Raw genomic sequence first — 27,457 nt, 5'->3', positions numbered from 1 at the left:
AAGACGCTTACTGCTTGGAAGGAAAGTTATGACCAACCTAGATAGCATATTCAAAAGCAGAGACATTACTTTGCCAACAAAGGTCCGTCTAGTCAAGGCTGTGGTTTTTCCTGTGGTCATGTATGGATGTGAGAGTTGGACTGTGAAGAAGTCTGAGCGCCGAAGAGTTGATGCTTTTGAACTGTGGTATTGGAGAAGACTCTTGAGAGTCCCTTGGACTGCAAGGAGATCCAACCAGTCCATTCTGAAGGAGATCAGCCCTGGGATTTCTTTGGAAGGAATGATGCTAAAGCTGAAACTCCAGTACTTTGGCCACCTCATGTGAAGAGTTGACTCATTGGAAAAGACTGACGCTGGGAGGGATTGGGGGCAGGAGAAGAAGAGGACAACAGAGGATGAGATGGCTGGATGGCATCACTGACTTGATGGACGTGAGTCTGAGTGAACTCCGGGAGTTGGTGATGGACAGGGAGGCCTGGCGTGCTGTGATTCATGGGGTCGCAAAGAGTCGGACACGACTGAGCGACTGATCTGATCTGATCTGATCTGATATAGATATGATATAATACTTTCAAAATATCTATGTGTATATGTGATTATTAAAATATCATGAATTAGTTCTGTGAGTTGTATGGTCAATATGAGAATATTAAAAGATATATCTGAAGGAGGACACTGTTTAAAGATATTTTTGTATCTTTACTCAATTATCAGTTACTATTTAACTTTACCCTTTGGTGCTCTTTCAGAGTTGAGAATTTAATTTCTTGGAAACTTTTCTTACTATCACTGAAAACTCCATGTTTTTAATCATATAAGCAGCAGTGCTACAAGTCCCAGAAGATGAATTAAACCCATGATTAGATGCTTTCTATCAGGCTTCCCTGATAGCTCAGTTGGTAAAGAATCCGCCTGCAATGCAGGAGACCCTGGTTTGATTCCTGGGTCAGGAAGATCCCCTGGAGCAGGGATAGGCTACCCACTCCAGTATTCTTGGGCTTGCCTTGTGGCTCAGCTGGTAAATAATCTGCCTGCAATGCAGGAGACCTGGGTTCGATCCCTGGGTCGGGAAGATACCCCAGAGAAGGGAAAGGCTACCCACTCCAGTATTCTGACCTGGAGAGTCCATGGGATCACAAAGAGTTGGACACAGCTGAGTGACTTTCGGTTTCACTAGGTGCTTGAGTAATCACTCACCTAGCTATCTGAATTCTCTGTCTAGAAACTTCCCCCTCCCCTTTTTTTCCTCTAAGTGATTAAGGTTCTCCATATCATGGTCATAGACTAAGCCCCTTTATTTGCTGTCTGATCAGAAGCACACTGAAAGCTATGGTAAGCAAAAGTTATTCCAGTGATCATGTGATATTTGCCCCAGTGATCATCTAAATTTTCCTGGTTTGTCTTGACAACCAAGATCTCATTCCCATTTTCTCACTATTAGTAGCATTACCCAACAATCAAATTTTATCAGTACATACTTGATTGGTATTTACGAATACTTGATCCTGCAAGAAGCTGTAACTCTCTAGTTGTTTATATTTATATCTGGGTTTTTGTTTGTTTGTGGCTTGTTTGAGAGCTGACTACTTTTAAAAGGATTAGAAAGTTTTCTCTTTGCAGTTAAAAAATATTTTGTACCATCAAAATACATAAGCAGATATTAAACATTGGTGTATGGTGCTCAACATTGAGGGTTCCAAGTTATTATACAGAAATAAAGATGAACTTTAGGCTTTTTTCTGGTTTAAGGAGTGATTTGTCCACGTTTTTACTTATGTTTTGGTTCTCTGTTTAACAAACTGTTATGAAAAATTCAGATCTTGATTTCGATTAATGGTCTTGCAGAAGTTCAAGGAAAGAAGTCAGTTGCTTCCACACCAAAGCTTTCAGAAGGCCAGCGTCTGAGCAGTCTGACCTTTGGGTGCTTTTTGTCCCGAGCAAGGAGTCCTCCTCAAGTTGTAAAATCTGAGGAAACAAGCAAGATATCATCTAAAGAACCTGAGTTCACGGAAGGAAAAGACATAGAAGGTATTTATGGACTAGAGGAATTTAACATTTTTTTAAAAGGAAAAATCATTTGTTAAGATTAATGCGAGTTTCAGATTAGGAGTGTAACCTTCCTATTCATTATTTATTTAAAATATAAAAAATTATCTAATATTCAATATGAAATTAAATATGATGTAGCAAACTCATAAGGAAAAAGAACACCAGATGAAAATTTAGTTAACTGCTTTGATTTCCCTTTATTGCCTCAAAGAAGAAAATATTTGCCACATGTTCAAACTCTGGACCTGTGTGCAGATTTGTACCCTTCTTTTAGTCTTAAAGCCCTTCTAAATTTTTCTTTATTTGGCTTCTGGCTTTGTCAACACCAGTGTGACTTTTCCCAAATATTTTAGAGAGACTTGAACTTGCATCTTTTCTATTTTCAGCTTCTGCTTCCTTCCTCCAAAGGAGAAAAATTATAACCCTAAGAGCTGTCTCTATGCTTGGTTATGAACTTCTGAAAACTACATAATGTTTTTCCGTTCAGAGGGTTCCTTTGGTACTTGCTTTTATGCCATTATGTGGATTTTTTTTTTTTTTGAGAAGTTATTTTCATTTTTTCCCCACTTTCTAACTTTCTCACTTTCAGTTCAGTACAGCTCAGTTCAGCTGAGGTTGCCTGGACTGTAGCTCTTGCTCATCTGCAGATTTAACAACCCGCCTGATACCAATCTGTAAAACCTGTATAGCCTTAATTACGAAGATCCTGTCTGTGTTTTCATGTTTTCAAAGTTTTTCTTTTGTACTCTTCAAACTAAATTTTAAGTTTATTGTTTATGAAGTCAATGGTTCATTCTATTAGTTATGTTATAAACAAAAATAAGCCATGTCTAAAGACATTTTTAAAGACTGTTATTTTTATTATAAAGATACATTTTGTAGTTATGATTAAACCAAAAGTAGAGTGAGTAAAGTTTTTCTCTGTGTACGTTTTCTTTATGGTTTTGCAGATTTCATGTATTGAAGCTTGGGAATAAAGGTTTTTTTAAACAATAGCTTTATATTTATTATGTTTAAATTTACTTATGATTTTGAAATTTAGTAGAAAGAGGGTTGTCATTTTTTTTTGCTTCTAAAATAGAATTTTTCTAGTGGCTGCTATCTTTGATAGTCAGTGTGGCCCTGTTTTTCATTTTGCTTCTTGTATTATCTCTCCTTGGTCTATTGTCAGTTTTTTCCTCCATGTTTCTTTGTAAAAAGTAGTTTCATTTTGATACTATTCTGTTGAGTGTAAGGGCATTGTAGTCTATAGGAAGCTTACAGTTTTCAAACTTGGGTTTAAAAAAGACATTGAACTAAAAAAGGGTAATGTAAATCAACTTGATTCAAATGAAAATTCCAATCTGTACAGTGTAGATACATAAAGCTAAATATACAGAAAGATTATATGATTAAAGACAGCGTGCCAATATACTGTATGCTTTTCTAGAGATGGAAATTCCAGAAAAATCTGTTGATAACCAAATTCAAGAAAACAACCGAGGTCAGAGAACACTGCATCAAGGCCCTTGCATGTCAGAGCAGAATCGTAAAACAAGGACAAGCTTTGTGATGGATGGTGGCACATCCCAGAATTCTGGGGCTCCCGGGAGTGACTGGAGTTCCGATGAGGAAGATGGGAGCAAAGGAAGATCCAAGTCCAGGTACACGTCTACCCTTTCCAGCCACACATCAGAGGAGGGGGTCCAAAGTAGCAGAATGGGCAGTGAGACATATCTCACGGCCTCTGACGACAGCAGCTCAATATTTGAAGAAGAGACCTTTGGCATAAAGAGACTGGAACACAAGAAGCTGTATTCTTGGCAGCAGGAGGCACAGTGGAAGGCTCAGAATTGTCCTCTCGGAAAGGGAAATTCTGAATCAAGGAAAAAGGAGCGTGATAGTTCCTCAGACGAACTCAATAAAAAATTTCAGTCTCAGAGGTTGGATTATTCGTCTTCCTCGAGTGAAGCTAACACCCCAAGCCCTATTCTGACCCCAGCTTTGAGTCCAAAGCATCCTAACCCACTCCTTGGAAAAGGCACAGAACTAGGACCTTCCTCCACTCTGCCACCCCCCAAATTAAGGATCCCTAATATTTTCAGCTTAAGCATCGCACTAGCCAAGAGGCACCTAAGCCAGCCACAGTTAAGTTCCGACAGGATGTTTGGCACAAACAGAAATGCTATAAGCATGATACGGCCACTGAGACCTCAGGAAACAGATCTTGATCTCGTTGATGGCGACAATACAGAAATTTTAGAGACTATGGACACTAATTGCGATGATGGATTATTTTCCTACGACTGCTTGGAATCCCCATGTTCAGAGGACCAGGAAGCCTGCGACTCAGCAAAGAAAGCAGCCTGTGGCAAACCTCCGACTCCACCTCTGCACCGGTTTCCCTCTTGGGTAAATTATGCTGCTGTGTGCAGTGCACACACGTTTGTTTTTCCTCAACACTCATTTTCTGGTTCTACTTTACTTCTTTTCCTGTTTCTTTTCCAGTCCAGCTTTGTTCTGACAATTCCCAGTTTTTAGAATTCAGTTTTCCTTTCTCTTTTCCCCTGAATCAGTTGAGAAATAAGACACAAGAGTAAGACAGACGGGAGATCTAGATGTTACCTTTATTACTGATGAAACAGATTTTAGAGACCTAGTGGGCGCAGGAGCCAGTACTGCACCCAGGAAGTTGCTGGGTTTTGCCACCCAGGCTCAGGCAGTGTTGGATCAACGGCCGCAGACTCCCTCCAGTGAGGCCCGGCTTCTCTAAAGCTCATGGTCTAGAGAAAGAACACATGGTTGTCTTTGTGCAACAGCTGCTTCTCAAGAGAAAGGAAAGGCGAAGGTCTGGTCTCTGCATGTCCAGTTTCTCCTTCTGGGCATTCCAGTCACATTAAGCCACTCCTTTTTCTTAGAGAGGAGAAAGTGAATGGTTGGCTAGAGATCAGGAATGTTCAATTTTTGGAGTGGCTTCTGCATGGAAGGGGGCTTCTCAGGTGGCTTTAGTGGTAAAGAATCCGTCTGCCAATGAAGAAGATGTAAGAGATGTGGGTTTGATCCCTAGGTTGGGAAGATCCCCTGGAGGAGGGCATGGCTACCCACTCCAGTATTCTTGCCTGGAAAATTCCATGGATGGGAGAGCCTGGCGGGCTACAGCCCATAGGGTTGCAGAGAGTCAGGCACGACTGAAATGACCTAGCACGCATGCATACCACATGGAAATACCAGGGTGAGGAAAAAGGGTTCTCTCTAATGGTGGGTAAATTCTGGGCCAGGATACCTACTGGTCATCAAGTTTTGAACTTAATTATTCACTTGATTGACTTTAAGAGAAATTTAATTTTATTCGTCATGAGCTTATCAATCCATTGCTTTGACCAAAAGCATCTTCCTGTGTCTAGAATAGTTTGAAATTTCTTCCATTGGAACATTGACCATTAATGTAGTAATTAACCTATCAATTGTGTGATTCTTGGGCTTCCTGATGGCTCAGACAGTAAAGAACCATCCTGCAATACAGGAGACTTGGGTTTGATCACTGTGTCAGGAAGATCTCCTGGAGAAGGAAATGGCACCCCACTTCAGTATTCTTGCCTGGGGAATTCCATGGACAGAGAAGCCTGGTAGGCTACGATCCATGGGGTCACAAGGAGTCAGACAGGACCGAAGTAACTAACACTTTCACTTTCTTGGGAATCACTAGATTAAGAAAATTCTTCCTGAGACCTCCCTGATGAGCCAGTGTTTCGGAGTCCACCTTCCAATGCAAGGGATGGGAGTTCAATCCTTATTTGGGGAACTGAGACTCCACATGCTCCAGGCAACTAAGTCCACGAGGTGCACCTGGAGAGCCCATGTGCCACACGAAGACCCAGCACAGCCCCCCAGATAAATTCATGAAAATAATTTAAAAAATTCTTCCTATATTTGAAACAAAGTGAAATTATCTGTTTTGTAGATTGAAGTTTTCCTTCACATACTGACATAGTTTAACCTTTAGCCTCAAGAGAATCCATCTGGGTTGCAGGATTTTGAGGTTTTCAGAGTCATGTTCTGTTATTATTTTTTATTTAGTGACCGATGCAGTTTTAAGCAAATAAGGCAATTGTGTTTTCCTACTATAAATTCAGACCTTGAGATGTATCTCTCTTATTTACTTTTAAAAGAACATTTCATTGCAAAGTCCACTTGAAACCACCTGCAGTTTATTACTAAATTCTGGATAACATAAAAAATGGACATTATTGGCACGTGAATCTCTGGAATTCCAATTATGTTGCCCTTTAGGCAGTTAGGAGTTGAAATTTTGCTTCTTTTATTATGTTGAGATTATGTTGGCGATTTAGGCTAGGGTTTCACATTCATTTTACTTGGCAAACCATTTTTACTGGTCTTTTGCTTTTCTCTCTTCACTTTATTTTCTGAAGCTATCCATTTCTGAAAAAGTAGTATTGTTTTGCAGAAGGCTTCCAGCACATTGGCCAAGTTTGAGGCTTTATTTCTGTTTGTTGGGTATTTTCAAGTTTCACGTTAAAGAGGTATATTCTAATCACCTCAATTTATGAAAGTTTACTTTAAGGAATTTTAGGGGTTTATTTTAAGGCAGTTTTAAGGCATAGCCCACCCTTATTGAACTGGAATATCATTCAAAAATACAACAGTCACTCTAGCAGGTCATGTGATGATTCAGCAGCACCTCTGATGGTCAGCATCTTAGAAACAGGTGACACCCATTGTCCCTGGTCCCATGGCTCAGCTTGCCCTCTCCTGTCTGCAGTGACTATCTGCTTCTCACGTCTGCTGACTGTCACCTTTGCCTCTCTCATGGCTTCTAAGTACCTCACTTACTGTCTTATTTTTATGTGTCTTTTTGTTCTGTCTGCTCTGCTATTTGTCTCTGTGTGTATCTCACCATCACGCTGTCAGAGAAGCTGCCTCTGATTCATTCCGTCAGTGACTCTTCAATCTAAAGTGTCTCAGATGATTAGAGATTTCATGCACATTGCTTCAAAGCCCCTGGCTAGCATAGTCCTAAAGAGGACTGCCTGAGTTGCCTACTGTGTCCTGACCAGACAATTGTGCAGGTTAGGTGTGGTACAAAGTTCAGGACATGGTGACCTATGCGTGAGGAACAACCTGGAGTCCCTTTTCTCTTAGGGACAGGGCTAACAGCCTTCCAGTACCCATTTGAGAAATCTCAGAGAAGAAGAGAAAATAACAACCTACTTTTGGAACAAGATTGTATAAATTCTATTGCAGTTCTCAAATTCACTTATTATTTGACTTCAGGTGTTTCTTCAACTTCATTGTAATATGAAGGTGATAGAACTTAATGCTACTTTGTATGTGCTTTCTGACTTCAAGTTTTGGCTTTCTCTTTTTCTTTAACCATATTCTAGAATGGTATATTGTTAAAGATAATATTTGTGTGTAGTGAAAGATAATAAATGGTTTCTGGCTTTATGTTATGGCCATTCAAGGTTTTCTTCTTTTTCTTGAACCATGTTCTGAAATGATGGCATATTAATGGTGGTGTTTATGAATAGTCGGGGGTTGTGAACAAGCTTCCTTTTACTTGTTTCCTGTCTCTTCAAAATAATTTAAAATACTAAGCAAAAATTTGGGAACAAAGATAATGGAGTGACTAATGGATGGAAAAAAATTCTGCAGTGCTGTTCACAGTGGCATATTTTAGTTGGCACTGGTGACAGCTTTATAATAATGCTGTACTCTGGTGACTGTTAAATGAAGAACAAATGAAAAACATATGTATTGAAAGTAATTGCTTCTTTGCTTCAAATATCCAGCTTAAATCTCTCTTTTACATTAGGAAAGCAGAATTTATGCTGTAGCCAAATCAGGCATTCGAATGTCTGAGGCCTTCAATATGGAGAATGTTCATAAAAGTAAGTGTTTTTGTATGCTGCATCATGAATGAACCTTGAGCACTTTGTGCTAATTGAAATAAGCAGTCACAAAAGACACACACTGTATGAGTCCACTTATGTGAGGTATCCAAAGTAGTCAAATTCATAGAATCAGAAAGCAGAGTTGTGGTTCCTAGGGGTTACAAAGTATTGGGGAAGGGGAGCAGTTGCTTAATGGGTATAGAGTTTCAGATTTTCAAGATACAAATGTTTTGGAGATCTGATTGACAACAGTGTGAATATGCTTAACACTAACTGAACTCAAAGGTGGTTAAGATGGTAAATATTATCTTATGTGTTTTTTACTGTAATAAAAACATTTTTTTAAAGAATAAGTGATTTTGTATTGCCATTTCACTAGCCAAGAATTTCCTAAATGTCTAAAGTCATTTGAATAAATACAGTTTTGCCAACTTTCAGAAAATGCTTTCTGAAGTTGCTGATATATATTTTAAAATTGAAATTCATGTTAGTATAGGGGCACATTGATGTTCAACTCTCATGTAGCGAGTATCTCATGATTTTACCCCAAAGAAGCTAAAGCCTGGACACTGGAATTTCAGCTGTTTAAATTGTAAAAATATTGATCTCTATGTCTTCTTTTTCCAGAGTTTAAAACACATTCCTCCTTTCTTTCCTTCTTCAAAAATTTATTATAGAAGAAATACATGCTCATTATGAAAAATAAAACCAAACCACAAAGAACTGTCTGAAATAAAAAGAGACATTTTTCTGTAGTTCCTTCTACTGGCCCCCTCCTTTCCTATCTGTAATCTGTATCTTAGAGGTAACCATTAATGTTCTATTCCTTTTCGGCTATCTATCATCGGTTTTTGCCACCCAGGAAATATATTCTAACCTTTCAATTTGAGGTTCACCTGCTAAAGGATTAAAAGTGATGATATTTTAACACTGGGTCACCAATAGGGCTCTGAATAATCAGAGAATATCTTCACGGGTACTGCTCACTGAATCAGTCAATAGGTATCTGTACTCCTTTCCGCCTAGCCTGAGCTGAATGGAGATACCAAAGAAACAAAAGCTAAGATCCTCACTTTCAAAGAGGTTATTGGCTAGTTGGGGAGCTAGCACACTTGGGTATGTAATGAACCATGTAAGAGAGTGTATAATTTAAACTGTGGATGCCATCATTCTTAAAGTAGACTGTATAATGAATATCATGTGTTCATCCAGTGTCTCTTTAATTAGAAATTTTGTTAATTCACATTCATAAGAAATAGACCTAAGTGCTAGTTAGATCTGTTTTTTTAAAAAATCATTTTGTTTTCTGTTTCAGATTCTGTTGCAGTGCTTTCCTACACCACATCAGGACTTTATACATCTCTGATATACAAGAACATGACAACCCCAGTGTATACAACTTTGAAGGGGGTAACTCATTATTGTTAAACACGTGGGTCTCTTTGTGGTGGATCAAAAAAACTGTTTATTCAAGCTCCAAATTCCATTCTTGACATTTTACATAAACTCCCTTTATAGGGTGTTTTAGAAGTTCACACTAACACATTATTAAAAGAGAAGAAATGGAAAAATCTCGAGAAGATATTTATTTCAATCAGAGTAATAGAGGTCTGACATGCTCCATTTTTGTTACACTGCCTGTGAGCCTCTACCCCATCCATAACTGTTGTTTAAAGGAAATAGTGTTAATGGTGTAAAGAAAACAACCAATTTAGAAAGCTCTTCAAATCACTGCTGGGGTTCCCCTCCCTTGCGTGAAGTGCCTGATTAAAATAAGTATCATCAGAAGAAAATGCATCAGATATGAACAGCCGTATGGTCTTAGGAATCTTTTATCATTTACAAATGCCTTGCTGATTGGAATTTGGAATTTAACAAATGACTTTGATAATAGCAAGATGCTTTCTTCTATTTCTTAAAAAAAGCTTATTCCTTAACTTCTGGTAAAATTCTGTACCTAAAGAGAGAGATAACTTTAGAGATGGACACACAGGGAGGCTATTTTGTTTCTCTTTAGAAGGCGACCCAGATAAGCAGTAGCCCGTTCCTGGATGACTCCTCTGGGTCAGAAGAAGAAGACAGTTCAAGATCCAGCTCCCGGACCTCGGAGTCAGACTCTCGCAGTCGGAGTGGGCCAGGCAGCCCCAGAGCCCTGAAGCGAGGTAAGGGAAGGTTGCACACACATAAGACCGCTCCAAATAGTTCAGGATGTTTAGTGGGAATTTTATCTCTACAATAGGACTTAAAAAAAAATCTCAAAGTACTGCTTTCCGCTCATACATGCTAAGTCACTTCAGTCATGTCTGACTGTTTACAACCCTATGGACTGTAGCCTGCCAGGCTCCTCTGTTCCTGGGATTCTCCAGGCAAGAATACTGGAGTGGGTTGCCATGCCCTCCTCCATGGGATCTTCCCGACCCAGGGGTGGAACCTGCATCTCTAACATCTCTTGCAATTGGCAGGTAGGTTTTTTTTTTTTCACCACTAGCACCACCGGGAAGCCTCATAGTGAAAAGAATATTCACCGAGGACTAAGACACATATTTTAGTCCTAATCCTCTTCTGAATTTTCTTTGTGATTGCAGACAAGATAATCTATTTTTTTTAAAGCTTATCTGTAAAAGAGAGATCACTTCGTTATAGGAATAAAGTGAAATACTTGGCTTAAATGAGGTTTCTCTTTTATAGTTACTTTTTGATTTTGAATAATTTATAGTACGGATGGACTTATTTTATCTAAATTTATTACACTGCTTAATGGCAGAGAATACACCTAAAAATATGGAAAGTGAAGTCGCTCAGTCATGTCCGACTCTTTGCGATCCCGTGGACTGTAGCCCACCAGGCTCCTCTGTCCATGAGATTTTCCAGGCAAGAATACTGGAGTGGGTTGCCATTTCCATCTCCAGGGGATCTTCCCAACCCAGGCATTGAACCCAGATCTCCTGCATTGCAGGCAGATGCTTTAACCTCTGAGCCAAAAAATGTGGAGAATACACCTAGAAAACCTGATATTAAGAAAACTTACTTTGGGCAGGTCTACAATTTTTGTGGATTTTGAAGAAATGTTTGGCATAGATACAGGTTCTAGAGAGAGTCAGTCATATTAAATGATATCTGTATTTTACAAAAGCCTTTAATGTGGCATAGCATGTTGGTTTTCAAACTGTTCCATGGAACCCCTATGTACTCCCAAGCCCCTCAGCTTCAACAAGAGCTGTTCAACTCTCATAGATTTAATATGTTGGCTTCCACTGGTCTCTTTGCTACTACCTTGCCCCCTTGACAGCTGGAATCAGGTTATAGCACACTTTTGCTGAAAACACTGCAAAGACTCCTTATACTGACTATAAGGTATTACATGATTCTTTGACGTCTTTGACCTCATCTCCTCCTTTCTCCTCTCTTACTCAGCTCTGGCCACCCAGACCCTTTTGCTATTCCTGGAACATACCAGGTATGCTTTGGTTTCAGGACCTATGCACTGAGTGTTTGCTCTACCTGGTATTCTTCCCCCAGATGTCATTACGGCTGGTTCCTTTTCTCCTTCAGTGCTTGGCTCGGACAGTGCCTTCTCCATGATCTCTACCCTGACCACGCTATTCCAATACAGTCCTTTACTCTTCTCCAACTTCTAGCACTTTTTATTTCCCTTAGTTGGCTCTATGGTTTATTTTTCCATAGCATTTGCTCTCTGTTTTTTGTCTGTCTCCCCTAACTAGAATCTGTGTTCCGTGAGGACAGAAATTTGTTTGCTTTGTTCTCTGCTCTGTCCCTATCTTGAGGCTAAGAGCCTGAGATTTGCACTCCAACATTGCCTCTGCCTGGCTGTTTGACTTTGGACAAATCCTTTAATCTGTGGACCTTAGTCTCCTTAGAGAATGAGGGCCTGAATCAGAATGATCTCTGAGGTCCTTGGTAGATTGAAATTTCTGTTATTCTTTGAAAAATAAAGATACTACTATTATCACGTCCATTACTTGGCTTAGTCAAATAAATTAGAAGAATAATATAGTGAAATTATCCTAACATGGCCCTTAAATGTTAATAGACACTTTAAAAATTGCCAGATACTATAATGAATAATGACTTAAGTTCTTGATTTTATTTAATATTTTCAAAATCTCCAATTGTAGTGACTTTCCAGTGTGACTTGCAACTTGCAAGTTGTTTTCTAAGATGGCAAGTGAATGATTGCAAAAAATGTTCCTTTGAATTTTGCATTATAGCTGCTGGCAAATGAAATAGTCTGTTTATATCTTTTTTATTGCTTCTCTTTTATGAAAGATTTTCGAAATCTATACACTAGTAGTATTGGACTCCTGTGTTCTTTTAATGTGATGTTACTTTAAAATGATTACAAAAATAAAGTGTATTAAAGTATGATCATGCAAATCTTGAAAAATTAAGGTTCAGCATTTGTTTGCCTACATATGCATGTGCTCTGCGTGCTCAGGTGCTTCAGTCACGTCCGACTCTGCGATCCCATGGACTGTAGCCCGCCAGGCTCCTCTGTCCATGGGATTTTTCAGGCAAGAATACTGGAGTGGGTTGCCATTTCCTCCTCCAGGGGATCTTCCCAACTCAGTGATTTGCCTACGTGTCAATATGTAAATACACATCTTTTTAATTCTTAATAAATGTTATTAGACTATTACATACATTTTATATATGTGAAAATAGCTGTACTTACAATCATACCAAAATATTATTTATGTTTCTTTGACTTCCTTGGAGATTTACATGATAGTCCTTAACCTTTTAGTTCTGTTTTCTGCCTTAAAGGTACTTCATGGTCAAAGGCATGGAATACATCTAGTCTAGGAAGGGTGATGATTTGGGATATGGATGTATTTCTTAGGAAAACTGACAACCAGCATTTGGACCATCCAATTACTAAACATTGACTTGATTTATTTCTTTTCACCTAGGTGTGTCTCTGTCTTCTGTGGCTTCTGAAAGCGATTATGCTATTCCCCCAGATGCTTACTCCACAGACTTGGAGTACTCACAGCCAGAGCAGAAGCTTCTGAAAACTTGCTCATCTTCCAGTGATAATGGGAAAAATGTAAACACTGAATCAGGGTTTTTGTGGTTTTTTTTTAATTAATGAATCTGTTAGAGTCTCCAAAGGGAACTTAAATATTTTTTTAAATCTCTTTAATTAGGAACCACTGGAAAAATCTGGCTACTTATTAAAAATGAGTGGTAAAGTCAAGACTTGGAAGCGGAGATGGTTTGTTCTTAAAGGTGGTGAATTACTCTACTACAAATCTCCGGTGAGTGGAAATTGCTTGTTATTTAGAACTGAATTCCTCAATCTATAAGTCAGACACCTGGCTGATTTTCTTCCATGTAATGCAATTAATGAGACAAATCATTTCTTATTATGACTATTACAGATAATCACTTTGCATTGGTTTTCTTCCCTTCATACAGAGCGATGTAATCAGAAAACCACAAGGCCATATTGAACTTAGTGCATCCTGTAGCATTTTAAGAGGGGATAACAAACAAACAGTTCAGGTATTTTTTTTTCTTTTTTATATCATGTAAAACTCAGTTGTCAAGTATGTAAGCTAATAGAATGAAGACTGGGTTTTCAGTATTTTTTTATTCCATTTGGTGATCAGTTTGATGCCCCTAAAATTTGTGAAACCCTGGGACTTCTTAGTTAAAACTATGTTATAACCTAAGTTTATATTAAGTAAGTCTCCACTGTATTTCCTTTGCCCTTGATCCCTTACACTGTTTGTTCCCCACTCCTAACCCTCCCAGCCATTCTCAGTTCTCAAGCTGTCAAGCTATTTTAACGGAAGGTTATTTGATTAATGATTTCCCAATAAGATACCCAGATTTTAGTGTACTATTGAATTCAGAAGTGTTTGCAGTTTAATACAGAACCAGAAAATGTCAGTTCTGTGAACTTCAGATGCTCTAATGCCTAAGTGGGAAGGATATTAGGGAGCAGAGGGGCTGTCCTAGTTCCCATGAAGTCACACCACAGAGGGGGCTGCTGACCATTTCACACACACATAATGCCAGTCTTGCTGGAAACCTCTGCCGAGTTTTAAAAACAAAACAAGCTATTGAAATAGTTTGGATAGGTGACTTAAAATTCAAATGACTTATATCGGAAATGCCTTCCATAATTGTTATTTTCTTATCTTCCTCTTTTTGAGGGTGAAATACAACGTTTTATTAGAAAAGTACGTTTTCATTGTTTTCAGTGGCTAATACCTGAGGACTGCCCCAAAATGTACAAAGGAGAATCAGTATGTTTATGGCTGATTTGCATTGTTGTACGGCAGAAACCAGCACAACATTGAAGCAGTTTTCCTCCAATTAAAAAATAAATTAAAAAAATAAACGTCTATTTTAAAAAAGAATCATTTGTAGACTTCCGAAACTCTGCGATTATTCTGTTCCTCATTTCAACAACTAGGAACCCGTAGCACATTTAAGAGAGAAAAGGAAAATCTAATGAGAAAACAAGATTAAAAAATCATGACCCCAAAGCATAATACTCTAAAGAGTTTTAAAGTAAATGGAAGTGAAAAAATTATTACCACAAAAAGTTAATTGTCCCTCTCACAAAGTGGTTAAAATATGCTACATGATTTATAGACTCATTTATTTGGAACCTAGGATTCAAGTTGCAGCATATTTGTTTCCATATTAGGTAGTGATATTTGAAGAATGGACAAGGAAATGATAATTATTCTAAAATCTGCAGTTTCCTTTTCTATCTCTTTCTCATCCCGTTCTAGTTGACCACTGAAAAACACACATACTATCTGACCGCAGATTCCCCCAATATATTGGAGGAATGGATTAAAGTGTTACAAAACGTTCTTCGAGTACAAGCTGCCAACCCCCTTTTCCTGCAACCTGAGGGCAAACCAACGGTGAAGGGATTGCTCACCAAGGTGGGAACTCTATATACAGTAGCAGTGTCCCAGGCAGTGACAGAATTAGCCCTGCAATCATGAAAAGTGGGCATCACAGAATATATGTGTGTGTGTATATATATATATATAAATATAATTTATGTTGTTATGCAGTGGGAAAAAGTGTTTTAAGTATGATATCAAAGACAAAAGCCATAAAGATGAAACATGACAAATTTGACTATTTTGCATAAAAATGTAAATGTTCTTACTATCAGAACTTTTCTAAGCAGAATTTTTAAAAGACCAATGAGAAGCTTTGAAAATGTATTTGAAACTTAAATACAAGCTTTTTCTAATCAGGAAGTAAAGGGTAAATACCAGTGAGGGGAAGGAACAAAGGACACAGTGAGAGAGAGGTAGAGATAGAAATACACATGATCAATCCACATATAAGAAAATGTTCTACTGTCATTAATAATTTTCTTAAAAAGCAAGAAGTAATGAATCTTTTTAAAAATCTGATCATGGGAAGACCTTTTTTAAAAGTATGAAATACAGTATTGACACAAATTAAGAAATTTGCTGCTGAGTTTGCTTAGAAGGCAGTTTGGCAATGTCTTGGCCAAAGTGTTTTACTCAGTAAATATTTTTGAATGAACAAATAAATGAATAAATATTACATGTTTTAAGAAGATATATATTTAGACTTTGATCCAGCAGTTTCAGTCTAAGAAATTTATGCTTAGGAAATTATCTTAATTTGCAAAACATTTAAGTATGAAAATGTCCATCACAGCATCCTCTTTCTGATTACAAAAAAGAGAGAGGTAATAATTAACATGCATTGAAATGCAGGTTTTAAGTACAAGATTGGATCAGTTTTGGTAGATATTTACTGTCACTCTTTCAAGATATAGAACTTTCCATTGCTGCAGAAATATTACTTGTACTCCATGGTTTATAATACAGAAAAACTGAGATCATCTTAGATATAGAGTAGGGAATAGTTTTAAATATTTATATAATCAGGTAACGCTTTACTGTGCAGTCATTTTCAATGTGCAAAAGAATGTTTAATGTTTTAGAAATAGATTATGATGTGTTGTTAGGTGATAAAATAAGTGTAGAGTATTACATAGTTATCCCACTTTTGGTAAACATTTGTAGAAAAATGTCTGACTAGGAAATATATTAAGGTATACTGGATATCTCTTTGTGGTTTTTACTTCATTTTTGCTTATTTCTGTTTTCTAACTTTATAATATAAAGTCTGGCTTTCTTTTTTAAAAGGTTTTACAAGTCTGTCAACCTCAAACATACATAGGTGAATTATTTTCTAACTTTTTTAGAATGAGTAAATATTGATTTATGCTAAGATAAATATTATTTTAAAAAATTTAATAATACAATAAAATATTTACACATAAAATACTGCACACGAAAGTAATCTTTGCATCATCATGCATTACTCCATGTGCTTTATTTATGTAAAAGGTGAGAAATTTAACTATGGTGAGCTATACCACCCTGTAATTTATACTTAATATTAATGTGGGAATATGGGTGGGTGCTCTTCAGTAATATTTACAAAGACCGACCAACCATTCTAAAAGTAAGAGAAAAATTTCACCAATGCATTCAACAAAGAGATGCACTGTGTGTTTTTCCGGATCATTCTATCACCATGAAAATGTTTTTTCTTTTACTCATGGGCTTGAGAACTCCCTGGTATTGTGCTAATATATGTTTTCCAATGAACCCAGTGCCACTTTAAATCACATTCTTATTCCAGTTCATAATAACTAATTGTCCTACTGTTTCAAGGACTGTGTATATCAAATCCTTAGGCTTTAATATGATCTCATGGCTAAGGGTTTATAATTTCTTTCACATTCAGTGTTTTTGGGTTTTTTTGCTTATTTTTAATTATCGGCATGCCTTGTCAATTTTCACTCCTGTTACATTTCTACTGTTCCCTGCTTCCCATTTTACAACTGCATTTTAAGTGAGTGCAAGTTGCTGTGATTATCAGATGACTAAACCACTAGGATTTATAGACAGGATGCTCATTAGATTTCCTTCCTACCATTTGTGAAGGGTTGTCCACCCCCATATTTTCACCTGCAAAGCCTTATATGAGAAAAACTCTTTCCGAGTGACTTGTTCTGAGCTCACATTCAGGCTACAATCCCAGATACAGCAGAGCAGTGTTTGAATATTTTGGAGGGGAGGAGACATTTTCAAGTTGTCACACTGTTATTATTAAGTACAGAAATATGTAGGCAGATATTAAGAACTTGACTAATTTGATTCTGGATAGTCAGTCTTGCAACTTTTAATGCTTTGGAAGAACATTTCCTATATAGAAGTTCACTTATTTTAAAAACATGTATTGAACAGTTACCCCATGTCAAGCAAGGAGCTGAGGTATTTAGATGAGTAGACTGCTGCCCCATCCCCAGAGAGCCTCATATCTAGTGGGAAAGAAAAGAACATATGCATATTTATAATTATATATTAATACATAAAGTGCTATTATTGACATGCATCATAAGGTGCACAGAAAAGCCGAATAATTTAGACTGTGGGGTCAGGAACAACTTCCCAGAGAAGGTTTGCCTGCAATGAGTCTCCAAGGAGAAGTAGGATTTAATTTTGGAAATGGGCAAAGGAAGGTATTCCGGGCTGGAAGACAGTGTGGACAAAAGACAGTGTCTCAAAGCGTGGTCACCTAAGGAAAGAGCAAGTCCTCTGAAGAAAGAGTTGGAGGTCCCGATCGTGGAGGACTTTTTTGGTCTTGTTAAGGACTTCGGTCTTCATCCTAAAGGTGATGTGGAATCCCTCAGGGTTTGTAACAGGGGCATGGCTATATTCAAGTTGTTAACAGATTGCTCTGCTGAGAGGAAGATGAATTTGTGGGAAGCAAGCTGGAGTTTCTAAGAACAGTAAGTGGAGGTGGTTTTCCTGAAGAGGATGAGACTCTGAACTGGTCATTGGGAGAGAGACCGGAGGGTGAATCTAAATAATGTTAGGAGGTAAAACTCTTCAGACTGAAGCCAGCAACTAGGAAGTGGGAGAGATAAGGATAGCTGGGTGAAAGATGGTGCCAGATGATAGAGACCTCAGAAAAGAGGAGCTGTTTAGGATGATCAAAAGCTTCTTTTGGGACTTATCAGTTTTACAGCTTGTGAAGACACCTAAATTAAGAAGTCCAGCAGGCCGTGGCAACACAATCTCCATCAGAGGAGAAGGCTTGGTTGGAAGGAAGGATTTGGGGAATTATCATTGTGGATGTGATGGTTGACTCCAGTACAGTGAAAGAAATCATCCAGGAAAATGTGTAGAGTGAGAAGAGCAGGGGATTGTTAATAGGACACTAGGTTTCCCAAATTTGAGAACACGTAAAGGAGATATATGAAGAGACCCTGCAAAGTAAGTCATGGAGGCCAGGAGTGGAGTGTTCAACAGGGAGGGAGTGATCTGCAGTGTCAGATGCAGAAAGTGCACTGTGGTGTGTTCAGGGGTAGTGGGGAGATGAGTAAGAGCAGTGCTGAATTTGGAGGACTGTCCCTGCTTCCTGGCACATGAGAAAGAATGGAGCTGGGAGGGAACATGGTGTCAGGAGAGGCACTGAGGTCAAAGGAAAGAGTGGCATGAGTAAGGAGAGAGGGAGCCTGGGGGAGGTTGAGGTCAGGAAGTAGAATGTAAATTTCAGAAGGGGAGCCATTCCCAATGAAGGAAAAAGGACCAAGGTGTGGCCAAGGGGATGAGTAGCAAAAAATGGAGGGACAGCAAAGGTTTTTCGAAAGGAAAAGAACAAGGTCCTGTGAGTTAAGATTGTAGGGAGGTAGTGCAGCATAGAGCCTCGGGCAAGGGTTCAGGAGCCAGACTGCACACCAGTGCACATCCTGGCTCTGAAACTTGCTGCGTGTGGGACCTTGAATAGATTACTTAGCACCTCTGTGCCTTAGTGTCCTTTTCTGTAAAGTGGGAATGATATTAGTGCCAATCTCACAGGGTACTGGGAAGATTAAATTATTTAAGTGTGTAAAGTGCTTTAGAACAGTGCCTGGCACATCATAAAGACACCCAAAATGTTAGCTGTTATCATGAGAGTTTCCCCTGGATGATGAAGTCAGCGAGACAGGTAACAGATTTGTAGGGGAGAAGGTTACAGGCATGAAAATATAGTAGAGGAGAGAAGACCATGGGAGCTTGTGTTTTGTGTGATGACAAAGGCCAATCAGGATACAATACACTATTTGTCATCAAAGTTTCAGAGAGAACCGATACAAATACCTTTGTTATGGATGCAAGGTAAAAAAAAAAACGTTATTCTTTCAGCTTTTTGGTTCACCAAAGCCTTGAAGTTTGAAATTGTCTTTAAATCTTTGTGCAAATTCTTCTAGTGTAATTTATTATGATTTTTTTTTTCAGAATAAGTCAAAGTTGGGAGAAATCTTAACATAATCAGTTTTACCTAAAAAGATAGACTGTGTTTTTAAAACACAGCTTTTACAGTGACTTGGCAGAGGTCCTCGTTAATTTGTAGTTCCTCAAAGGCACACATTGCTCTATTTAAAGATAAATCATTCCCGAAGTATACTCTTTATAGCCAGATGCATTATGCTTCAATTTTAGTGAGACTCCTTTCTGGAGTTTGTTTAAAAGAAGAAAAAAGTAAACTGTATAACACAAACTATTTAAAACTTCCAGTATATTTTTCTGTAAGTACATGTTTCTAAATTTAATTAAACCGAAGCATTTCTTGCCAAATGAAACATTTTTTGTTGTTGTTGTTTCTCCTCAAGCAACATTCTAAATCCATCAGACTGTTAGATGGTGGAGTTATTTGTTTGCTTAAACCATGCTTTGGAAAGCCCAAAGACTGGCTGCATTCGTGGGTTTAAATGAAACATGTGTTTTACTTTTCCTTATGCATAGCAAGGAAGGAAGTGTTTATTGAGTAACTACTAGTATCCTTTATTTACATTTTCTCCTTTGGTCATACAACAGCCCGCTGAGGTGTACAGTCATCCCACATTAAGGAAAGAAGTTGGGAGGTCAAGTCAGTTGCCTGAGGGCATCATCTATCCAGTATCTGGCAGAACTGGGATCTAAACCTTGGTCCATTTGACCTCAGAACCCAGGCCCTTTCTGCTGTTGTGACTTGCCCACTGCAAAATCCATTCTTCTCTGTTTATATGTTGTCATTACAAGGTCCCCGCAAAACACGTGTGCTTCCCAGCTCCACATGCTGCCCCTCCCCCAGTGACGTCTCCCCTTACTCGCTCAGTCTCGGATACGTGGGCACACACCGTCTCAGGACCTAGGGGCTTGCTGTGTCCTTGCCCAGAGTGTTCTCTCAGGTGACTGCATAGCTCACCTCCCTCCTCTGGGGCTTGACTCTTGGGTGTTGGTGACGCCTTCCTGACCACCGTATTTTAAATTGTAAAACACATCCCCTGCTTCTCCAAGCACTTCTTTCTCTTTTCCTGCTTTATTTTTCTTCTTCATATTTATCACCATGGGCAAGCATGGCAACAGAATGTTGGGCTTTGGTTTTACCAGCCAGTGTCTTGGTTTCCCGGTGGTGGGTCTCTTCAGGTTGAAGTCCACTCTAACTATCGAAGGAGAGAGGGTCAAGCCTCAAGGCAAAGATTGGCAGGGCTGCCTGGATAATGGAAGTATCGGGCAAGCTCAACCAGGCACGCCACATTCTAGGTCTGGGGCAACAGAACCCATTACAGATCTTATCCACTGGAGGGAATGGGGTTCTTGGTGTTTTTCTAAACTTGAGGGTATAGCTGGGACTGTCTGACAGAGATCTTCAGTGCCTGAACCTGGACAGGACTGGGGCAGGAGGAACTCAGTGAGGATCTTGCATTGCCAGACAGGTTCTTTACCATAGCACCACCTGCGAAACCCAATAGTGAGGATCTTACTAAAGCCACTGAACAGTGAAAAACCTGTAATATTCAGTACGAATTTATGTGTAAACGTGTAGAATGTGTGTGTAAATTACCCACACACAAAACACATCTAAGTGTGCAAACTTTGTATTCCTAATGAAGATACGTAGCACACTGCTGGTTTGGTTGTCTGTCTGCCTCGTGAGGCAGTGAGCTCCTTAAGGAAGGAAACTGTCTTGCTCATATCTGCCCCCCCAGTACCTAGACCAGTCCCTGACTAGAATCAAGAACGAGATTCAGGTTCCATCCCAGTCACGAAAGATAGTTCCTGACATATAGAAGTACTCAATATATAATAGTAGCTTTTAATGTTGTTTTTATTATTTTGTGTGTATGTTTCTGGAGAAGGCATGAAGTGTTTTGAATGAATGAAACTTTTGTATTTTGGAAATCACTAGAATTCTTAGGTTTCAGTCTTCTTGTTTCTAACATTATGTGTTAACCTGGAGAGCCACAGGATTATTGGAAATCTATGTAATATGGAAACTGTGAAAAATACTTACTTGTGAAATTGGCATTTTTTAATCCTTAGTCTTAGGTGTGATGTTTGACATCTAGTAAACACTCATTAAATGTTGAGTGGTGAGCATGAGAGCAAACATGCCATGCTACTAGTGTAACAGGTAAATTGCAAATAGCATTCAGATAGTCTGGTTGAAATGTCACCTGTAACTTGAGCAATAACTTGAGCAAACTGGATAGCTGTTCAAATAGCTTCAAATAGAGTGTATATGCCATACTTTAAGGTGTCAGAGTTCTGTGCTACATTTATACTTTTTTGAAATATGATTTCAGGTAAAACATGGTTACTCCAAGAGAGTCTGGTGTAAACTTATAGGAAAAACATTATATTATTTTCGTAGTCAAGAAGATAAGGTATGTATATGTTTTTAATATGCTGATTAGAGGAATTTTTTGTTGATTACAGCTTCAAGTTTTTCCTTTCACTGTTCTATTGCTAGCCCAAATTTTAGAATTTTTGATGTTGAAATTTTGCATAAAATTTATTACTAAGGTAATCATAGGCCTACAGGGATCTTGATTCTTAATTATAAGCCTTAGCAACTTTTAATTAATGCTTCTTCTAAGACCTAGAAAAATCTTCCTCTACCCCACTCTCAGCCATCAGTTTCTCATATTTTTCAGGCCTGACAGAATAGATAAGTTTGAATGATGGGAGCATCAAGCTAGGAAAGAAGCTGAAGAGAAAAAAGAATCCAGTCCTGTCCCAGGCCCTTGAATTCCTAGACACCACTTATCTATCCATCCATCTACCTATTTATGTCCCATTGGTTCATTTTTAATTAATCTCTTCCCCAAAGAACTTGAGTTACCTTCATTTTCAGAGGAAAAAGATATCTTCCAAAGGTGAAATGTATGCCTGATTTTCATTGGATCAAGAGTATTTGCATAAAACAGTGATGCCTGCTTCACAGAATAGCAGCCTCTGAGTGATTACTGTATTAATGAGACCAGACTTCTTAGTCCACTGACCACATAGGTCAGTTAGTATTTCTCTGTTCTATTTTTGCAGCCTTCACTCTTGGTTCTGGCTAGCCGTATTTATTTATTTATTGGTCACTTCATGTAGCATGTGGGATCTTAGTCCCCTGACCAGGGATGGAACCCACATCATCTGCATTAGGAGTACACAGTCTTAACCACTGGACTGCCAGGGAAGTCCCTGACGAGCCATATTTAAAAGGTATTGCTCATGGGATGGAAATTAACACAGTGAAGCTTTGAGAGTGTTATCTCTGAAGTAGTGTAGGAACATGCTCATTAAAATAATACAGGAATAAGTACATGACAAAATTGTATATCCCAATATAACCCTAACTCAGTTATCAATCAGGAAAACAGCAGCTACTCTGTATATTCCATTTATAACAATTTTAACGTAGAATTAGGGACATACATAACTTTTAGAAAGTCAGGGTGGTAGAGGTTGGGGAAGAAGTTGCCACTGAAGGTCCAAGAAGGCAGGACCAGCAGTCTGAGCCCAAAGCACAGAGGCAGCTGGTCCTCAGCAGTTGACTGAGAAGCCTCTGTGACGCTCCCAGCGGCCCAGGCATCTGACTGCAGAAGAACAATTACTCCTCTGACACCCTTACCTTCCACATTACATGCAAATTCTCTCAGGCAAGCTCTAATTTGGAACTATGCAGGGAAAGGGATTCTGACGAATATAGTGCCCAGCTTCTTTTCTGCAGTTACAGGGAGACTTGATTGGGATGCTGAGTTTATAATCCTCAGTCTAACACATCTCTGTTAAAACACACATAGCAGAAAAGTCAGAAAGAACTGTACCGAAATGTTGAGTGGTGGTAGAATTATGGATGACCTTTTTTTTTCCTTTTGGGGTGAAAAGTGAAAGTGTCAGTCCCTCAGTTGTGTGCTACTCTTTGCCACTCCATGAACTGTAGCCTGCCAGGGATTCTCCAGGCAAGAATACTGGAGTGGGCTGCCGTTTCCTTCTCCAGGGGATGTTCCCAACCCAGGGGTTGAACCCGGGACTCCTGCATTGCACGCAGATTACCATCTGAGCCACCAGGAAAGCCCCTCCTTCTTTGGGTACCTTTCAGTTTTTACCAAGTTTCTATAATAAGTGTGTGTTTTATAAATAGAAAAGTAATTTAAAATTTACCAAGAGTAAAATTTAAATGTTCTTACTATCACTACTAGTAATTTTTATTATTTAATAAAAATGGATAACATTGAACATAGAAGGAACAAGTCAGAAGAATGTAAATAGATGAGCAGAAATCCATTATAATTAGTGGAAAAGTATTAGAATGTTTGTGAATCAGCATAGGCTAACTTCATTTTGTGCTATACGTGTTTCAGAAACAATTTGTCTTTATCTCGATCAGTGTCTTTTTAAAACATCAGTCAAAATATTTAAAAACACCAGATCTATTCACCGTTTATGGAGCCACAGTCATCCTTTGGTGAAAGGAATGTTGTTGTTGTTGTTTATTCACTGAGTCAAGTCTGATTCTTTGTGACTCCATGGACTGCAGCACGCCAGACTCCTCTGTCCTCCACTTTCTCCTTTGAAATTAGATCAAATTCATGTCCATTGAGTTGGTAACACTATCTAACTATCTCATCCTCTGCCACCCCCTTCTCCTTTTGCCTTTAATCTTTCCCAGCATCAGGGTCTTTTCCAGTGAGTTGGCTCTTTGCATAATGTGGCCAAAGGATTGGAGCTTCTGTTTCAGCATCAGTCTTTCCAATGAATATTCAGGGTTGATTTCCTTTAGGATTGACTTGTTTGATCTCCTTGCAGTCCAAGGGACTCTCAAAAGGAATCAGTCAGTTCAGTTCAGTTCAGTCGCTCAGTCGTGACCAACTCTTTGTGACCCCATGAATTGCAGCACGCCAGGCCTCCCTGTCCATCACCAGCTCCCGGAGTTCACCCAAACTCATGTCCATCCAGTCAGTGATGCCATCCAGCCATCTCATCCTCTGTCGTCCCCTTCTCCTCCTGCCCCCAATCCCTCCCAGCATCAGAGTCTTTTCCAGTGAGTCAGCTCTTCCCATGAGGTGGCCAAAGTACTGGAGTTTCAGCTTTAGCATCATTCCTTCCAAAGAAATCCCGGGGCTGATCTCCTTCAGAATGGACTGGTTGGATCTCCTTGCAGTCCAAGGGACTCTCAAGAGTCTTCTCCAACACCACAGTTCAAAAGCATCAGTCTTCGGCTCTCAGCTTTCTTCACAGTCCAACTCTCACATCCATACATGACCACAGGAAAAACCATAGCCTTGACTAGATGGACCTTTGTTGGCAAAGTAATGTCTCTGGTTTTCAATATGCTCTCTAGGTTGGTCATAACTTTTCACCAAGGAGTAAGCGTCTTTTAATTTCCTGGCTGCAGTCACCATCTGCAGTGATTTTGGAGCCCCCAAAAATAAACTCTGACACTGTTTCCACTGTTTCCCCATCTATAGGCCATGAAGTGATGGGACCAGATGCCGTGATCTTCGTTTTCTGAATGTTGAGTTTTAAACCAATTTTTTCACTCTCCTCTTTCACCTTCATCGAGGCTTTTTGGTTCCTCTTCACTTTCTACCATAAGGGTGGTGTCATCTGCATATCTGAGGTTATTGTATTTCTCCCGGCCATCTTGATTCCAGCTTGTGCTTCTTCCAGCCCAGTGTTTCTCATGATGTACTCTGTATATAAGTTAAATACACAGGGTGACAATATACAGCCTTGAGGTACTCCTTTTCCTATTTGGAACCAGTCTGTTGTTCCCTGTCCAGTTCTAACTGTTGCTTCCTGACCTGCATACAGGTTTCTCAAGAGGCAGGTCAGGTGGTCTCGTATTCCCATCTCTTTCAGAATTTTCCACAGTTTGTTGTGATCCACACAGTCAAAGGCTTTGGCATAGTCAATAAAGCAGAAATAGATGTTTTTCTGGAACTCTCTTGCTTTTTCCATGATCCAGCAGATGTTGGCAATTTGATTTCTGGTTCCTCTGCCTTTTCTAAAACCAGCTTGAACATCAGGAAGTTCACGGTTCATGTATTGCTGAAGCCTGGCTTGGAGAATTTTGAGCATTACTTTACTAGCATGTGAGATGAGTGCAATTGTGAGGTAGTTTGAGCATTCTTTGGCATTGCCTTTCTTTGGGATTGGAATGAAAACTGACCTTTTCCAGTCCTGTGGCCACTGCTGAGTTTTCCAAATTTGCTGGCATATTGAGTGCAGCACTTTCACAGCATCATCTTTCAGGATTTGAAATAGATCAACTGGAATTCCATCACCTCCACTAGCTTTGTTTGTAGTGATGCTTTCTAAGGCCCACTTGACTTCACATTCCAGGATATCTGGCTCTAGGTGAGTGACCACACCATCGTGATTATCTGGGTTGTGAAGATCTTTTTTGTACAGTTCTTCTGTGTATTCTTGCCATCTCTTCTTAATATCTTCTGCTTCTGTTAGGTCCATACCATTTCTGTCCTTTATTGAGCCCATCTTTGCATGAAATGTTCCCTTGGTATCTCTAATTTTCTTAAAGAGATCTCTAGTCTTTCCCATTCTGTTGTTTTCTTCTATTTCTTTGCATTGATCGCTGAAGAAGGCTTTCTTATCTCTCCTTGCTATTCTTTGGAACTCTTTCCTTTTCTCCTTTGCTTTTCACTTCTCTTCTTTTCACAGCTATTTGTAAGGCCTCCCCAGACAGCCATTTTGCTTTTTTGCATTTCTTTTCCATGGGGGTGGTCTTGATCCCTGTCTCCTAATGTCACGAACCTCAGTCCATAGTTCGTTCATGAGGCGCTCTATCTATCAGATCTAGACCCTTAAATCTATTTCTCACTTCCACTGTATAATCATAAGGGATTTGATTTAGGTCTTACCTGAATGGTCTAGTGGTTTCCCCTACTTTCTTCAATTTCAGTCTGAATTTGACAATAAGGAGTTCATGATCTAAGCCACAGTCAGGTCCCGGTCTTGTTTTTGCTGACTGTATAGAGCTTCTCCATGTTTGGCTGCAAAGAATATAATCAGTCTGATTTCGGTGTTGACCATCTGGTGATGTCCATGTGTAGAGTCTTCTCTTGTGTTGTTGGAAGAGGGTGTTTGCTATGACCAGTGCATTTTCTTGGCAAAACTCTATTAGTCTTTGCCCTGCTTCATTCCGTATTCCAAGGCCAAATTTGCCTGTTATTCCAGGTGTTCTTGACTTCCTAGTTTTGCATTCCAGTCCCCTATAATGAAAAGGACATCTTTTTTGGGTGTTCTAAAAGGTCTTGGAGGTCTTCATAGAACTGTTCAACTTCAGCTTCTTCAGCATTAATGGTTGGCGCATAGACTTGGATTACTGTGATATTGTATGGTTTGCCTTGGAAATGAACAGAGATCATTCTGTTGTTTATGAGATTGCATCCAAGTACTGCATTTCGAACTCTTTTGTTGACCATGATGGCTACTCCATTTCTTCTGAGGGATTCCTGCCCGCAGTAGTAGATATAATGGTCATTTGAGTTAAATTCACCCATTCCAAACATTTGAGTTCACGGATTCCTAGAATGTCGACGTTCACTCTTGCCATCTCTTGTTTGACCACTTCCAATTTGCCTTGATTCATGGGCCTGACATTCCAGGTTCCTATGCAATATTGCTCTTTACACATCGGACCTTGCTTCTATCACCAGTCACATCCACAGCTGGGTATTGTTTTTGCTTTGGCTCCATCCCTTCATTCTTTCTGGAGTTATTTCTCCACTGATCTCCAGTAGCATATTGGGCACCTACTGACCTGGGGAGTTCCTCTTTCAGTATCCTATCATTTTGCCTTTTCATACTGTTCATGGGGTTCTCAAGGCAAGAATACTGAAGTGGTTTGCCATTCCCTTCTCCAGTGGACCACATTCTGTCAGACCTCTCCACCGTGACCTGCCCATCTTGGGTGGCCCCATGGGCATGCCTTAGTTTCATTGAGTTAGACAAGGCTGTGGTCCTAGTGTGATTAGATTGACTGTTTTTCTGTGAGTGTGGTTTCAGTGTGTCTGCCCTCTGATGCCCTCTTGCAACACCTACTGTCTTACTTGGGTTTCTCTTACCCTGGACGAGGGGTATCTCCTCACAGCTGCCCCTCCTGACCTTGAACATGGAGTAGCTCCTCTAGGCCCTCTTGCACCC

General features: G+C 39.3%; 1 protein-coding gene across 1 annotated transcript in view; it reads left to right on the top strand.

The window, feature by feature from the left end:
* The window catches only part of PLEKHH2 (pleckstrin homology domain containing, family H (with MyTH4 domain) member 2), a 107,013-nt gene that overhangs the window by 35,172 nt on the left and 44,384 nt on the right, over positions 1-27,457 (top strand). Inside the window, exons 6-15 of the mRNA XM_010842318.1 lie at positions 1,846-2,028; positions 3,479-4,440; positions 7,862-7,937; positions 9,256-9,350; positions 9,958-10,102; positions 12,872-13,008; positions 13,109-13,219; positions 13,380-13,466; positions 14,711-14,869; positions 21,601-21,681. Of these exons, the coding sequence (XP_010840620.1) occupies positions 1,846-2,028; positions 3,479-4,440; positions 7,862-7,937; positions 9,256-9,350; positions 9,958-10,102; positions 12,872-13,008; positions 13,109-13,219; positions 13,380-13,466; positions 14,711-14,869; positions 21,601-21,681 (2,036 nt within the window). The remainder of the gene's footprint in view (positions 1-1,845; positions 2,029-3,478; positions 4,441-7,861; positions 7,938-9,255; positions 9,351-9,957; positions 10,103-12,871; positions 13,009-13,108; positions 13,220-13,379; positions 13,467-14,710; positions 14,870-21,600; positions 21,682-27,457) is intronic.

Source organism: Bison bison, unplaced genomic scaffold, assembly GCF_000754665.1.
Source record: "Bison bison bison isolate TAMUID 2011002044 unplaced genomic scaffold, Bison_UMD1.0 scf7180017864177, whole genome shotgun sequence".
NCBI lineage: Eukaryota > Metazoa > Chordata > Mammalia > Artiodactyla > Bovidae > Bison > Bison bison.
The sequence above is the reverse complement of the archived record's forward strand: the minus strand, read 5'-3'. Positions and strand labels throughout refer to the sequence as shown.